The 16,661-nt window shown below is 44.3% G+C and overlaps 1 protein-coding gene across 1 annotated transcript in view; it reads left to right on the forward strand.

The window, feature by feature from the left end:
• The first annotated feature begins 3,819 nt into the window (after nucleotides 1–3,819).
• LOC144712651 (uncharacterized) overlaps nucleotides 3,820–16,661 on the forward strand; it is a 34,850-nt gene continuing 22,008 nt past the window's right edge. Inside the window, 3 exon segments of the mRNA XM_078586920.1 lie at nucleotides 3,820–4,069; nucleotides 4,785–5,012; nucleotides 5,365–5,495. Of these exon segments, the coding sequence (XP_078443046.1) occupies nucleotides 3,820–4,069; nucleotides 4,785–5,012; nucleotides 5,365–5,495 (609 nt within the window).

The following is a 16,661-nucleotide window of genomic DNA, read 5'->3' on the forward strand; positions in this document are numbered from 1 at the left end:
CTTCGAATCATGATCTTTCAAATAAAAGAATGAACTGATTAGGTATTTTACTCATAGCTTTTAATCCCCTCTCAAAAAAATAGCATGGTCAAGATTATATTGCTGCACTTTAAAGTTGGTATGTGGTGATGTGGGGTTTAGACCAGGTTGGCTAAAAGCTAGATCATTTCTTGTGATCAAAGATTGCAGTTCAGTGAGCTCTGGTCATATATTTTTTATGTCGGACGTTGTCAATGACTTCGTCCGATGGGTAAAATCACTAAGTGAATGTAACTACATGGATGTAAATGACCTAGGTGAAGAGTACGCACAGGCCCAACGAGTGGGATTTCACCGAGTTCTGCGCTCCGGGTGATCGGCCGGTGATGATAACCATGACCTTCTGACAATCGTTGGAGCGACGACGGTGACTACAACACCGAACGGAATAATTCCGTAGGGGTTCGCATGTAACAGACGGGCTCGGTCCGTATCTAGGAAGATGCTCAACTCGTAGTTTTTTTTCCAATATTCTCTCACCTAATCTAGCCCGAATGATCAAGTCCCACATTGTAAAGTACTTGCCTACAAGGGACCGAAGTAGGTTACCTAAGCTCTGATTGACTACCTCCGTCTGACCATCGGTCTGAGGGCGGTAAGCCGTCAAAAACTTAAGTTTTGTCCCGAGGAGACTCCACAAGGTCTTCCAAAAGTAACTCATGAAGTGGACATCTCGGTCGAAGACGATCAAAGTGGGCAAGCTATGTAGATGCACAATTTCTCAGAAGAATAATTGTGCAACCTGAGTTGCATCGGATGTCTTCGTGCAAGACATGACGTGTGCCATCTTTGAAAAGCTATCAACGACGACCATGATAGAGTCATGTTGTTGTACGGTCTGGGGCAACCCTAGGATGAAGTCCATACTAATATTGTCCCACGGTCGCTTAGGCACCGGTAGCGGGGTATATAATCCGGGGCTCTTCTTGACCTGTTTGGCCAAGGCACATACGCGGCATTGGGCGACGATATTGCCAACGTCATGCTTCAAGCTCAGCCAGTAGAATTGATATTCTACTGTGGCTATGGTCTTGCCACGGCCAAAGTGGTCACTAATACCTCCAGCATGACATTCCCAAGTCAGGAAGTCACGTAGTGACGTGCGTGGCACACACAGCCTGTTTCGATAGAACAGGTATCCGTCGGTGATGACGTAGTCCCTGAGCTCGTGGGACGGTCCTCGCTAGATCTCTGAGATGATAGACTCAAAGTCAGGGCAGCTAGTGTACCCTTCTTGAATCTGTTCAAACCCTATGATCTTTACCCTCATGACATTAAGCACGTGTGCTCGTCAGCCGAGTGCGTCGGCGATGACATTATCTTTTCCCTTCTTGTGCTTGATGACGAAGTAAAATGCTGTAAGTACTCGATCCACCTCGCGTGGCGGTCGTTCAAATTCTGTTGTGAGTGAAGGTACATGAGTGCTTCATGATGCGAGAAAAGTACAAACTCCTTTGAGAGGAGATAGTTTCTCCAATGCTTCAATGCCTGGACGATAGTGTAGAACTCTTTGTCGTAGGTTGAGTAGCGAAGTCTCACGTCGTTCAGCTTCTCGTTGAAGAACTCCATAGGGTGCCCTTCATGGCTGAGCACACCACTGATTCCAACGCAAGATGCGTCACATGTAACCTCGAAGACCTTCCCAAAGTCAAGTAGGCAAAGGACGGGTGCCTGAGTCATCATGAGCTTCACTCTCTAGAAAGCTCGATCTGCTGCCTGTGTCCATGTGAACGGCTCTACCTTAAGGCAGTCAGTGATGGGAGCCATTACAGAACCAAAGTTCTGTATAAATCGCCGGTGGAACGTGGCGAGGCCGATAAAGCTCCGTACATCATGGACGTTAGCTGTTGGAGGCCGTAACGTGATAGCTCGGACCTTCTCTAGGTCATCAACGATGCCTTAGGCTGATACGATAAATCCTAGGAATGTAACTTCCGGGGTAAGGAAGCTACATTTCTTCGGGTGGGCGTATAATTGTTCCTGTTTGAGAACTATGCAGACCTGTTGAAGATGCTCGAGATGATCGTCTCGTGTGCGGCTATATATGAGAATGTCGTTGAAGTAAGACTACGACAAAATTTCTGATGAACACGTGGAGTACTTCGTTCATGAGCCGCTGGAAGGTACTTGGCACGTTGGAGAGGCCGAAGGGCATGACTCTCCGCTCATACAACCCATCTTTAATCTTAAAGGCGATCTTCCATTCATCTCTGGGATGAATCCAAACCTGATAGTATCCACTACGTAGATCTATCTTCGAGAAGATAATGGATCCTCCCATCATGTCGAAGAGGTCCTGTATACGGGGAATGGGAAATTTTTATGATCCATAGGCAAGTGTCATTAACTTAATGTCTTTAATTCAAAGGATAATGATATCTGCATAACATAACTTCATACCCTATATAATATAAATAATTTAACTTAATAATACCTTATTTATATTATGTGGTATACACATTTATATAGTATAAAGAATATAAATAACAAATAAAGAAGATACTAAAATTTATTTTATTTCTAAAGTAATCAAATAGTACTGAGATGAATTCAGGCTGTCAAACAGATCAATAAAGTGACATGGAAGCTGAAATAATTTGTGGAATAATATAGATGAATATAAATTTCAGATATATGTAAAAATTAAAGTTAATTTAAAGATATTCCAAGCCAATATTTTATATGTAATTAATATTAAGGAATATCATATAAACTTAATGATTTGAAGGATCCACGTGATATAAATCATGGAAATCTATTATGGGATTGTTCATCTTGTGGCGAGGATTAAGGAATGTCCTATATGGGAGTGTTCATCTTATGGTGCGGATTAAGGAATGTACAATATGGGAGTGTTCATCTTATGGCGAGGATTAAGGAATGTCCCATATGGGAGTGTTAATCAAGTTGGGACTAGATCATTTCATTATAGGCCAAAAATATGTCCTATATAATTTTAAAATAATAAGATCAAATATTAAAGAATTTTAATTATAAAAATTGATTTTCCATGAACACTCATCCATCTCAGATCTTATATTGAACTGATTAGATTATTTCATACAATTGAATTACAAAAACAAGTTTATTTCTCTCACATTACGCATATATGACTTTGCAATTCAATTAAAATTGTGTCATGAATTATTTAAGTTAATTTCATGAATAGAATGTAACTATCAACCCTATCTGACATAAGTGGAAACATCTTAATTATGAAACCTCAACACTTTAGAATGTAACTTTCTCTGTCCAATTTAGTTCATTAAAAATTTTTTGCCTTTATAAATTTCAACATCATAATTTCATTTTCAAACTCTATTTGTATATTTCTAAATCTTAATTTTTAATTTTCCTCTCTCACTCGTTGTGAAATTATGTTTCTACGAGAAATGAATAAACATATCATGATAAAAAAATTCTAGGGCAGGGTGCGTGGCAGCGTGGCAGCGTGGCAGCCGAGCGTGCGGTGCACGGCGGGGGGCACACAGCGTGCAATGTGTGAAAGGCGGGGCCCGCGGCAGTGCCGTGCACGTGAGGGCGCGTGCGGCAACAAGGGCGTGCGGCGGATGGTGGGCGGGGCACGCAGTAGCAGAGACGCAGAGGCATGTGGCGCATCGCTGGTGACCTGTGCAGTACCAAGGGCGCGCGGCGCACGTAGGTGAGTGCACAGGGCAGGTGGCACAAGCGCGCGGTAAGTGGGCATGTGGCGAGCGGTAAAGTGGGGGGGCCGCGGCAGCGCGGGTGTCAACGTCGGCGGCGGTGACTATGACAGCTGTAATGGCAGTGGCTATGACAGCCGTAACGGCAGCGGTGGCAATGGCGGCGGTGATGGCAACGGTGGTGCTCGCAAGATCCAGCCAAGAAGTTGCTTTCTTGGCGCGTTCTTGGACCCAAACAACCCAAGGAAAGGTTTTCTTGAAGATTGGCTTCAAGAACGACGAAGGGGCGTCTGCGATGGTTCCTCCACGGAGTCTCGACATGGATGGATGCGCAGTGGACGTGCCCCCACAATCTAATCAAGAAAATGGTAAAACACTCCCAAAAGGAGGGGAAGGCGGGAGCCAAAAGTGAAGAAATCATTCAATCAAATTAAACTCCAAAATGGCTTTTTGGGGCATCCCGTCCTTGATATAGGGTAGGGGCAAAACAGGGAAGGACCGTCTTGTGACGAGCGGCCTTCCTTAATGACAAAGTAAAAAAACAATTCAAAGGACGAGGCCCAAACACAGGCCCGTCCACAATTCAAAAGGGAATTACAATTGCACCAAATACGAAAGGGAAGATAGATCGTCCAATGGCTCGTCATTAAGCCGAGTACTTGAATGCCGAGTCGCAGACGTCGGCTCGTGCTGCTCTATGTGGCTGCTGGCGTCCATTGGTGTCGGTGGCGAGATGGTCCTCCATCAATTTTTTTGTGGAAGTGTTTTTCGTCATTTACTTGGTCTCACCAAGAGGAGGAGAGCCGAGAAAAGAAGGTTGAAGGGCACAGAATTGAACGCGGAGGATATCATTGTGGCCCTCTTAAATCCAAGGTCAAGTGACGATTCTTTCTTCGACCGCCGAGTTCTTCACTGGCCAGACGCTATTAGGTGTCTCCCATACTGCTTGTGACGGCATCATCGTCACGATCGTCGGGCATCTTATGCATTAGGTCAGATCCTCTGCTCGTCGACATTGAGAATTCCCGGCTACTTGATGGCGGTTTGGGGGGGGGGAATCGTGCGTGAATTTGTGGGCCCTAGATACGGAAGCCTATGATCCACATCGAGTTCAAGGAACTGTGCCATGGGCGACGGTTATCGACGATGCCTACATGGAGGCGCTATCGTGCTCCTGCAATCCACTTTGCCCGATTGCTGTTGGTTACACCATGGACCTGCGACGCGCCGCTCATCATCGCCTTGGACGCAATCTGAGGTTGTGCATCACCCCTTGGAGACTATTACCCCGATGTCTCTGCACCGTGTCTGGTATGCCCACCGGCGCCTCGGTTAGTGTTCTCTGTTTTGGCTGCTCATGCTTGCGTCGACGACACGTCGACCACCGACGGTTTACCACGCGGCCACCTTCAACAACTCTCACTGCCTTTGACTCGATTGTGTTCGCACTATGGTTTACGCCGCCCTACTGCATGCACTCTGTCCCTCTGGGATTGCCTTGTTCCTAACAGCGGCCCAGGATGTTACATCTCCCCGACTAACGTGCTGACTGAAGGACTGTCATATCCAAAGACGCCCATTCCATCCCGTTCAGTCCTGGACCCACGCTGCGCTGCCTACTCCCTCCAACTTTGACTCTCGGCTATCTTCCCTTTGTCTCCAGGTTCCGCCAACTGCTCCTGCACCTACCGTAAGTCGAGCTACGCTGACACCTCTCCGGCTCCTCTCCACCCGCAACCCGCGCCAGCTGCTGCAATGACAGAGATTCTACACGACGAGCTGCTTGCCGAGGAGGTACGTCATCCTCCCGCTCACCAGTTAAATTAACCTTTGCTGTATATTTTTGATTGCCTCCATCGCGCTCAGGCTAGTGATAGGTGAGAGAGAAGTGAGAGCTAACTATGACACTTGAGCGTCTTACTGGTACGGGTGGAGCCCGTCCATTACGTGCGAGCCCCTACGGATTGATTTTGTTCGACGCTGTAGACGCCGTCGTCCCTCTGATAAGGTTCGAGAGACCATCTTCGCCGTCACCCGGTGACCCCGTCGGAGCTCGGAGTTTGGCACATCTCCTCGAGTTGGGGCCTGCAAGTACGACCACGTAGGATGCATCATCTCATTGTAGTTACATATCCGTTAGGGTTTATCCGTTAGACGACGTAGTTGATGACATCCAACACCACTATCTAGGTAACCGAGCATCATCTTGGTACCGACCGGACAACGTCCTAGACTACGTCTGTCATCAGTAGTTAGTTTCTAAATTCCTACATGAATGGATGTATCCTTTTGGAATTTAGGGAGTCAAGATCATCTAAATTATCCAATAAATACTACCAATTTATTTAACAAACATTTTAGACAAACTCAAATATTATCTTGATTTTGGTTTTTGGAACTACTCGAGAAATAATTATATTGATTGATAGTGATTTATTCAGTGAGTATCTTGAAATATATTGGATTAAAATGTCAAATAATTTAATGATCCCATTTTTCCTGAAAACATTTACATCTTGAAGACTCTAATTTATTTTGATTAAATAAATACATGGTATAGATTTTTAAAATAATTAAAAACAATTTTCTATGTTAAATTAAGTTCCTTGAACTATCTTGTATTTGCATATATATACTAATAAGTTCATATTTTATTAAATATAAATATAAACATACGAACTCATTATAACTGAATTTCTTAAGCTGCCTTGTATTTTATCGATTTAGACCTATAAAATATTTACTTATATTTAATTACATTTATCATTCATTATTTTATTTTAAAAGACCTAATGACAAACATCCAAAACTCAATGACTTCTGGCACATTTTAGCCGCGGGATGCCCGAGTAGATGACTTGTGAAAATTCAAGATTCACTAGAGTACTATGTATTTAATTAGGTTTTTGGTGAGGATCTTGATGATTCAAATTAATCCTTCTAAAAAAGTATACTATATATTTTCCTAAATCATTTTTCAAATATTACATTTTATTTATTTTTTTCTTATCCTTAAACTTGTGCCAAATTATGCGTCATCATTATTATAATTATATTATCTAAAGCTTTAAGAATAATATTTCATAAGGAAGGAGGCAACAAATATCTATCACCTGTCTCTAAAATATCTTTGGCTTTGCATTCAACTTTTTTGTCGGGCACTGGATGATTTATGTTATTGGAGTTCATATCATAATTGTATGCATGTTGATGGTTTGTGTGGCTAAGATACAACTTAAGTGTGGGTGAATTAGTTTCTATAAAAATATCGATAACAATAGTATATATTTAAACAATCTTTACATTTCATCAAAAATTCCTAAACACATATTTTGATGAATATTCAGAGTGAATTTTGCCAAATCAACTCTCACTCAACAGGTTTGACATCATCTTATACAAGGTCGTTCATATCAGCAAGAGTGAATAAATTCATATGGACTAACTTATGAAGCCCGCTGATGCATTAGATGATATTTAGATCTAATAAAGTCATGGATAGAAGGTAGCGGACCCTTGACTGGCGGGCAGCTAAAATCATTAATTTGGACTTGAATTTTGAATTGTATATATAACTACACCGTCTCCTAATTTTGGAATAGCCAGTTAGATCCAAATCATTGAAACAATAAAATGAGATAGTAGATGTAGGCTTATTCATTATGGACGCTTATATTTGAATTAGTTAATTTTTGTAGAGCGCAAGTACATAAATTAAATTGAACTCCCTGTAATATTTTTTTAAAAATATGTAAATATGCCAAAATTTGTGTGATGTATTTATGAATAAATGTATTGAATAATTTAAAAACAATTAATTAAAACTTTTTAGTTATTAGGCTTCTCAAATGAATAAAAAATTGTAAATGTGCAGGTTAACCCTTCAATAGTATTTATTCTATTATTGAATTACAATGTTTCCTAAATTCCCCATGTTCTGGCTGATTTCTCTGTTTCAAGTCAATTTAAATACTTCTTAAAAAGTTTTACTTGGTGCGGGTTTGATGGACTTGCAAATGGAAAAATATTTCCTTTTGGAAATCACACCATCAGGAAAAGTGAGATGCACCATCAGCTATATATCCTTTATACCAATTGTTGGGTTTTATTAGATCAATATATTTTTTTAGTTGTGTCATTTAGTGCAGGTTTGCATGAGTTCAAATTCCAAGAATGTTATCCTTGAGGAATGATGCAATCAAACATGTAAGATCCTCTTTTAGAGAATTTTAATAATATATTTTTTTGATTGAAAGTTATTATAACCATTTTCACTTATACAAATAATACTCCAAATAATCTGGAAAAATGTCATCTAAAATTATATCTAATTTGAATCTCACAAGGTTTAAGATATCTCTAAATCTGCTAGCAAAGAAATATGTGAGGAAAAGAACATTAAGGAAGAACATCACAACAGAAAGGGGAGGTGCATTCTATGGGAGCTAGATTATTGGTGTAACACGACATAATGCAAGTGATGATGATGCAGCGTTGAAATCATTGAGAAGTATAAATTTGGCATCGACATACACCAACGTCCACTAGGCTACAGCAAGCAAGACCTGGGAATGCCACTAGGCTCCCGATGATCCAGATGTCGAGTTGAAGGCTATAACGGTACAAGCTCGGCTTCTGTCGCTTTTGCGAATGCCTTCGATGGTCTCAACCAAGGATGTACTGAATGAAATCCTGATCCTCAGAATGTGAATCCTATCTATCACTAATCTAACCCCGGCGGTGGAGAAAATGTTTAGAGGCACTGAAAGAAATAATATAACGTCGGGGGGGAATTGAAGAGCATACCAGGAATGGTAGGCTCGGGAGGTGTCTTCTTTGGCAACCATGGAAGGTGAGCAACAGGGCGTGGCAACGTCAGGGAAAGGAGGTGCGACAGGCACCACGATCAGCCGAGGCTGGATGCCGGGGCGGACCGAGGAGCGGCTGCGGAGGCGGGCGAGGTGCGACCACAAGGCAGCTGAGGGGCATCCAAAGAGGCAAACGCTGGGCCGGCCACGAAGCAGCCGAAGGAGGCGACCGAAGGGGCGCCCGTGTGGGTGGCCTAGGTGTGCCCGCGTGGGCCATCTAAGTGCGGCAACGAGGACAGTCGCGGGGGCATCCAAAGGGAGACTGTGGGGTGGCCAAAGAGTTGACCAGGGGCGGCCTCGGGGAAGGCGACCTCCGGTTAGTCGTGGGGCGGCAGCCTCTGATTAGCGTTAGGGCGGCGGAGCACCGGCTGTTGGGTTCTAGAGGTCTTGACATGGATGAACAAAACAAAACGATACGCAGTGGAAGACTTTTGCGAATCGAACGACATCGACAAAAACCATTGAAACGAGTACGTTTGCACGAATCTCATTCGTGATTTCTTCAATCCTAGAGCGAGACGAGTTGAGCTGCTCAAGTGTGCAGCCTCTAGACGTATCCACGCGGTCCTCGGCACGTCGGATCTCCTCCTTCTCGTTGACGAGCCCCGTTCTTTCTCTGTCGGCGTCGTTACATCATCCCGATCACATCAGGGATAGAGAGGGGGTGTGGGGAGAGTAGAGAAGAAGGGGAAAGGCCCCTGAACAATTCTGTCCTGGGTGAATTTCGTTTAGGGCCTTCCCCTATTTATACTAAGTGGGTATTTTTCATAAAAACCCCCAAAACTTAAGTATATCTTCCAACGTCCGAAAGGCCATTTGCGTGTGACCCTCTAGGCCCATGTATCAGTCTAGTTAACGACTCCAGTGGCCCAATAACCTTTATTGGCCTTCCAAATTAATTAACTATATCATCACATAGATTAATTAACGTCGGATCGATTTTACCCAATTGATAGGTCGAGACTCCGACACGTAGGGTGCCAAGCTACACCTCGTGTCCTAGAAGATACAAAGGAGTGTGTATCGACTCACTCATGGAACCTATTCATCATCGGTTACCGTGTATGTATAATCCCTCATCCACTTGATGCTCCTTGGATGACTTATGGTATGGTCAACTGTCAAATCCTAATCGATCATCCGAGTTAATACTGATGCATTCGAAAATCATCGGAGAACTCTTCTCCGATATTTCATTGCCTTGGCCAAGGACTTCGTTGCATCGTCTTCCTTCAACTGTCACCTCGTATACAAAGGGTGGATGATCCCATCTTGACCAATCAATCGCCTTCGTGTACTTCTTGATGCACCCGAACTAAGACCGTTTAGAATCCCATGATTAGAGACTCGTTGGTCATAGCCAAAGTACAACCGTCCATCCACAAGACATCTTTGGTGTCTCAGGTCTGAGGACCACTTACACAACCATGACGTGAATCAACCTGATTGACAGTTTGGTATAATACCATTCAGGGATTCGTACGGATCAATTCAGTGAACTCTTTCCACTAAAGAGCACCCACTATCTATCCTTAGTGTCGCCACACTAATGGCTACGGAACTGGCCATACTCATCATATGAGTGAGGCTAGATAGTGATATTCTATCCGGATACTTCGATGTCCTTCTCGCGTGTCCTTTGCATAGGAATGTTTAGAACACATGCTTAAAGACTAGTGATCTCCGTATTACGATCTCATCATAATTCACTAAGTCTGATAATGTATTCATGGACTTCATTATACGCATCACACGTGCACTATAATGAATATGTTCTAATAATGAACATGGAACGAGATGTGGAATGTGTGATTGGCTTGCCGGCCACATATATTTCCATCAGCGGCCTCTAGTCGGTGGTGGGGCGGCGGCCTCTAATGGACGGCAGGGAGCGATGGCCTCTAGTCGGCCGCGGGGCGCAGTGGCTTGGGGGCGCCCACGGAACGCGGTGGCCTCGGGTTGGCCGTGGGCCAGGAGCCCTTAGACGGCAACCGCGAGCAGCCTGCGCGCCCGCGATTGGCCTGGGCGGCCGCAGTCGGCCTGGGCGGCTGAGGTCGGCCCTAGCAGTTGTGGTCGGCCCTAGTGGCCACCGGCGGCCCGTTGCAGCTGCTAGTGGCACCGGGCAGCCATTGGCGGTGATGGACGGTGCTAGGCAGCCTCAAGGGTAGTGGCCGGAACTCCGGCAAAGGTGGCGGTGGCGGTAGTTTCCGGCAAAATCTAGGGTTTCCTTTCTCTCTCCTAACTTTGCAGTGGTATTTTCATAAATATGACAAAACTAAAAAAAAAAATCACGAAAAAAATCACTAAAAATCACTTTTTTCAATCTTCTTCTCTTCTCTCTTCCCAATGGCGAGCCCCACCTTTTATAGGTTCAAATATGGGCCTCCCACTTAAAAATAAAGGGGAGAAGGCCGAATTAAGAATAATTGGGGCCCCCTATTCGGAGAGAGAAAAATACGAACATGTCCACACATGCGCTACCACAAGTGCAAACGTGTAGGTCCGTACATCAATCCAAACACGTGCGAATAAACAAAAACAAGCAGATAGGTGGCCAACATACATGGCCTACTAAACAAGGAATTGCAAGGAAAGATAACGTCAAACCTTTATGGGCCTTTGACAAGGCCAGGTACTCCGAAGGCTGGGTCTCGCGTGTGAGCCTTCGCGTGACGAACTGGATTGACAGCGTCTTCGAAGCTGGATGGTCCCCCATCAATTATAAATTCCTATATTTACTAGAAATATTATCTTTAAATTCATAGGTTGAAGATCTTCTAAATCATTTAACATAAAACTCCTAATAAATTTAGTTTAAAATTCTAAAATAAAATACTGATTAACTTATCCTATTACATTAATATCATGAGCTTGTATGTTTATTTTGATTAAAACATACATATATGGATGCCATCACATTTAAAATAATGAAAATAATTTTTTAAGTTGTATTCCTATTTGTATTTATTTTAGTGTATTTAAATGGAATTTGTTATTGTTATATTCTTTCAAAGCACTTGGCCTAGTCAACATGTCCCAGAGGTTTGACTTTAATTTTTGCTTATCTTTCTTATTTTGTAGGCCTTGTATGTGTGGCCACGTACTTGTCGTGTGTGCATGTTTGCACGTATTTGGGCCCCCGTATGGTCCTACACATTTGTGTGTGTGCGAGCCCATGTGTGGGAATGTTTGTGGGCCTCTGTCCTATTAGGGGCCCTAGGACCCCTTATTTGGGCCTTCTCCTCTTTATTTCTAAGGGGAAAGTCCCATATTTACCATCAGAACAGAAGAAGAATTTTGAGAAAATGTGACCACATATGTACCGTAAGAAGAAGTTTGCCTTATTTCCTTGAATTTTTAGATGATTATTTAGTTATTTTCAATTTTCCACATATTTACCAAAATGCCACTAAAAATTGAAATCTGAAAACCCTAGCCTTCAATCACGGAAATCTGAAAACCCTACCGGTTTCATTGCATTATCACTAGATTTATACTTCTTAATGTAACCTAGTGGTCGTTGGTGTCCATCGATGCCACATTTATACTTCTCATCGATTTCATATGTGCTTTATCATTTTGCATTATCACAAGCATTATTCATCTCCACTACATAACCTGATTTCCCGACATTCCCTGTGGTGTAACACAAGCTGTTCGATCCCGGCGCCCTTTGTGTCACATCAAGTCCTAATCATGGAACTAAAATTTCTCACTATGCATGTGTCAAGACACAGGGCGAGATGAGATAAATCAGATATTAAAATTATAATAAGTGCGACGAAAAAATCTGATAAGTGGCACCACAAGAAAATAGGTCAACTAAAATCACTGTGAATATGATGGAAATCTTCAACATGTAAATAGATTGGAGCCATCTGATGGAGAAGAAAGACCAATAGATGTGCACATTTTGTGCTTCTAACAACATGGTTCTCACTACAAGGAAATTTTTCAGATGAAGGTCGTTGAATATACGTGAGGAATCTTCAATGAATCCAATAATTTGTCTGAACCAGACATGCAGGTTGAGTGAGGAAAGATAAGTAATCCACAACTCAAAATGTTCAAGCATAAGAACGTGGTATCTCAAAATCAAGAGGAAATTGTAACAGCTTTTTATCTCTCGCTCTGAATATTTCTATCTATCTATCTATCTGTCTATCTATCTATCTATTTGTCTATCTATCTGTCTATCTATCTATCTATCTGTCTATCTATCTATCTATCTATCTATCTATCTATCTATCTATCTATCTATCTATCTATCTATCTATCTGTCTATCTGTCTATCTGTCTGTCTATCTATCTATCTATCTATCTATCTATCTATCTATCTATCTATCTATCTATCTATCTATCTATCTATCTATCTATCTATCTATCTATCTATCTATCTATCTATCTATCTATCTATCTATCTATCTATCTATCTATCTATCTATCTATCTATCTCTCTATCTATATGTCTGTGTATCTGTCTATCTATCTATCTATCTATCTATCTATCTATCTATCTATCTATCTATCTATCTGTCTATCTATCTATCCATCTACCTATCTTTCTATCCATCTTTCCGACGAGGGTCAGAATCACCGTCGTCGCTCCGACGAGGGTCAGAAGGTCACTGTTGTCGTCATCAGACGCTCACCTAGAGCTCAAAACTCGGTAAAATCCCACTCGTTAGCCCTGCACGTACTCTTCACCTAGGTCATTCGCATCCACGTAGTTACATTTACTTAGTGATTTTACCCGTCGGCCGAAGTCATTAACGACATTCGACATCATTTTGGTATCAGACCCAGGCTGTGGACGCCCACAACATGTCTCAGTACCCTTGCATCATAACATCTGCATACATCCGTTTTCGAAAACCCATTTAGGTGTCCCCTCGAGGAACTGGCCATGGTCGTCGAGATGCGATCGAGTAGAAGGATGCACTCCGAAGGTTTCCCTTCACCGCGACGAGATGACTTGTCGCCGCTCAAAAGGGTCAGTCCTATACAACTCTTAGAGCCCCGTCCCATCACGCCTAAAGGTGGTGCACCACCGCCTCCTTCAGAACCCGGACAAACCGCACCCGATGATAGAGGTGCAGACGGATTACTTGACCCACACGGACACGTCCGTGGCCGCCGTGGATGAGCTCGATCCCACCTTAGTGACGCCAAGGATAATGCGACGACGAGTCATCGCCCCCACTGGAAAGATCCTGCAGATGAGCGATACCTCGGGCTCCCTCCGCATGTGACCAAGTAGCAGGACGTGGATGAGGGAGAATGCAGCAGTAGCATCGACCCCGGGAGGATTTGAACAAAGAGTGTGGAGTGTACGTCCGCACCCTGACCGCTGTTGCCGATCGCGTGGAGCAATTACTAGCATGACCCGTGGTGCCTTCTGGTGCCTGAGCCCGTGGCACCAGAATGAGTCTGCGACCCACCTAGGGTCGCATGTCCCCTAAAGTGACCATGGATGCCCATTGAAGACGACGAGTACACTGAAGACAGGTGGTAGGATGAGATGCGTCGGGACTGATGTCCCGACCGATATCCTACACGTGACCCACCAGACGTCTGTGTCCAGGATAGATGATACCCACGAGACGACTATGACCGAGGGTACATGACCAACCTACCGACCTGCCAAGACAACTACATCCTGCCTTATGATCGACGGTATGATGAACCCGATGAGGTTCATCGATACCTGCCGTGCGTGATACCTGATCACCGCGCCCTATACGATGGTCAACCACGATGATGGGTTGATCACGAATGCTATCTGACCTCACCTAGCGACATATCAAATCACGATATGGCATATACCCGGTACCCGAGCAACGCCCAGACGACTACGAGCACCGGCGAGAGGAGCATCACACCAGGATCCAGAAGAGCATACGAGCCAACATTGCCATCTTCGAAGGGTCAAGGAAGCCGAAGGAGTTCATCGACTTGGAGTCGAGTATGAACTCCTATTTTTGATGGTACCGCATGGACGACGACTTGTGCGTCGAATATGCGGAGACAAGACTTGGCAGACAGGGCAAGATTTTCTGGGAGAACGAGTGCGTCGCAGCTGAACGACGAGGATGACCCATCATGTTCTGGACCGAGATGGCTCAGAAGTTGAGGAGCAAGTACATACCTCGGTAGTACTGGATGATGTTATTCCTTTCATGGCTCAACCTACGACAAGGTCGACAATCCGTGATGAAATACATCGCGGCTTTCGAGGAATGCCAGATGCGGTGCCAGTTTGTGGAGCAACCGCGAATCGTCATTGGCCTGTTTGCTCACGGGCTTTGACCGACCTTGTACAACGAGGTGCTTAAGTGCAACCCTGTCGAGGTCGATGAAGCCTATCATATCGTGGAGCACCTAGAGCATCCTAGCGAGGAGACCGTTATACATGCTACCCCAGCACCACAACGGGTCACCCTCATCCAATCCACTCCATCCGTGTCTGCTTGGACTTCACAGAATGCTGGAGGGCAAAGAAATGCCCCGATCACTTCAGTGGGGTCAGCACCACCTACTCGAGCCGTGATGACCGATACCACGGCCCGTTGCGGTATTGTGAACCAGGCACATATCACGTGCTTTATGTGCCAAGGGAAAGGGCACCGATCCAGTGAGTGCCTGTCATCGGCACTATTGATCAACGTTGGAGACGTCGACCCCAACAATATTGGTGAGATGGAACCCCTACATGAAGACGAGTATCATGTAGATGAGGAGTTTGCACAGGAGTACGAAGAACTCGATGGACGAGTCAGGTACATTCAGATCAGTGACCCTAGACCGACTCCACCACTAGCTCCCCAACCCACTAGCTGACAATTGGCCAATATCGTAGTAGATTGCCCTAGCACAAGTGGAACACGGCCACCACCTCGAGCCGCCCCACTGACACGACCTGCACATGTAGAGCAACGGTCTGACCCAATGGTCGATGTGACCCTTCGCACCTCGATCTTCTATACCTACATCAAGATCAATGACAAGGTATGTAAGTTGATCGTGGATAGGGGGAGTTGCATCAACGCCATCTCCGATGCGATGGTCTCCCGACTAGGGTTGGCAGCCGTACCCCACCCGACTCCCTACGACGTGGCGTGGATTGACGCTTCATCCTTACCGGTGAAACGTCAATGTCGTGTCCCATTGAAGGTGAGCTCCTACGATGAGAGTGCCTTCTGTGACGTACTTCCCATGAAAGTAAGAAGCATCATCTTAGGCCGTCCCTGGAAATATGACCACGACGTCACTCTAGCCGGAAGGACGAACACATGTTCATTCATGTACCAGGGACGAAAGGTCACATGGTACCCGTATACCATGAAGTCGGCAAACAAGACGGTCTCGACCAACCCAATAGGGTTAGTGGTCGTACGTGGCACCTTGTTCGCCCGAGACTTGGGACGCGAGAACGATGACATGCTAGTATGCCTCGCCGTCACTCTCGACAGTTCTCCAGATATACCCGTATCTCCTCGACTACCCAAAGTCGAATCCCTCATATTGGAGTTTACTGACATATTCTCCAACGAGTTACCCAGCGAACTACCACCGATGAGTCACATACAGTACGCGATCGATCTCGTGCCCGGAGCATCACTGCTGAATCTGCCCCATAACTGAATGGAGCCGCAGAAGTACAAGGAACTTCTACAACAGGTCCACGAGCTACTCACAGAAGGCCTCATCTAGGAGAGCCTCAGCCTGTGTGCGGTCCTTGCACTTTTGGCCCCGAAGAAGGATGGCACATGGCGTATGTGCTGCGACAGTCGAGCCATCAACGAGATAATGGTCAAGTACCGTTAAAATAATGGCAACACTGATTAGAATTTATGGATACTACAATACTTATTTGAGCGGAGTTTCACCGTAAATTATTAATACAGAATCTCATACACGGAGTAAAACTTTTACAATGACTTACGCTCAACATATTAACAAGGTATGGAAATAAATATTATACATGTATAAAGATGCCAATGACTGTAGTTAATCGCTGTAGAAATTAAGGATGAGTAGAAGAATCATAACTTCAGTAGTTCATCATAAAACTAAATGGGTGATTACATTG

The sequence above is a fragment of the Wolffia australiana genome, chromosome 15, assembly GCF_029677425.1.
Source record: "Wolffia australiana isolate 7733 chromosome 15, ASM2967742v1".
NCBI lineage: Eukaryota > Viridiplantae > Streptophyta > Magnoliopsida > Alismatales > Araceae > Wolffia > Wolffia australiana.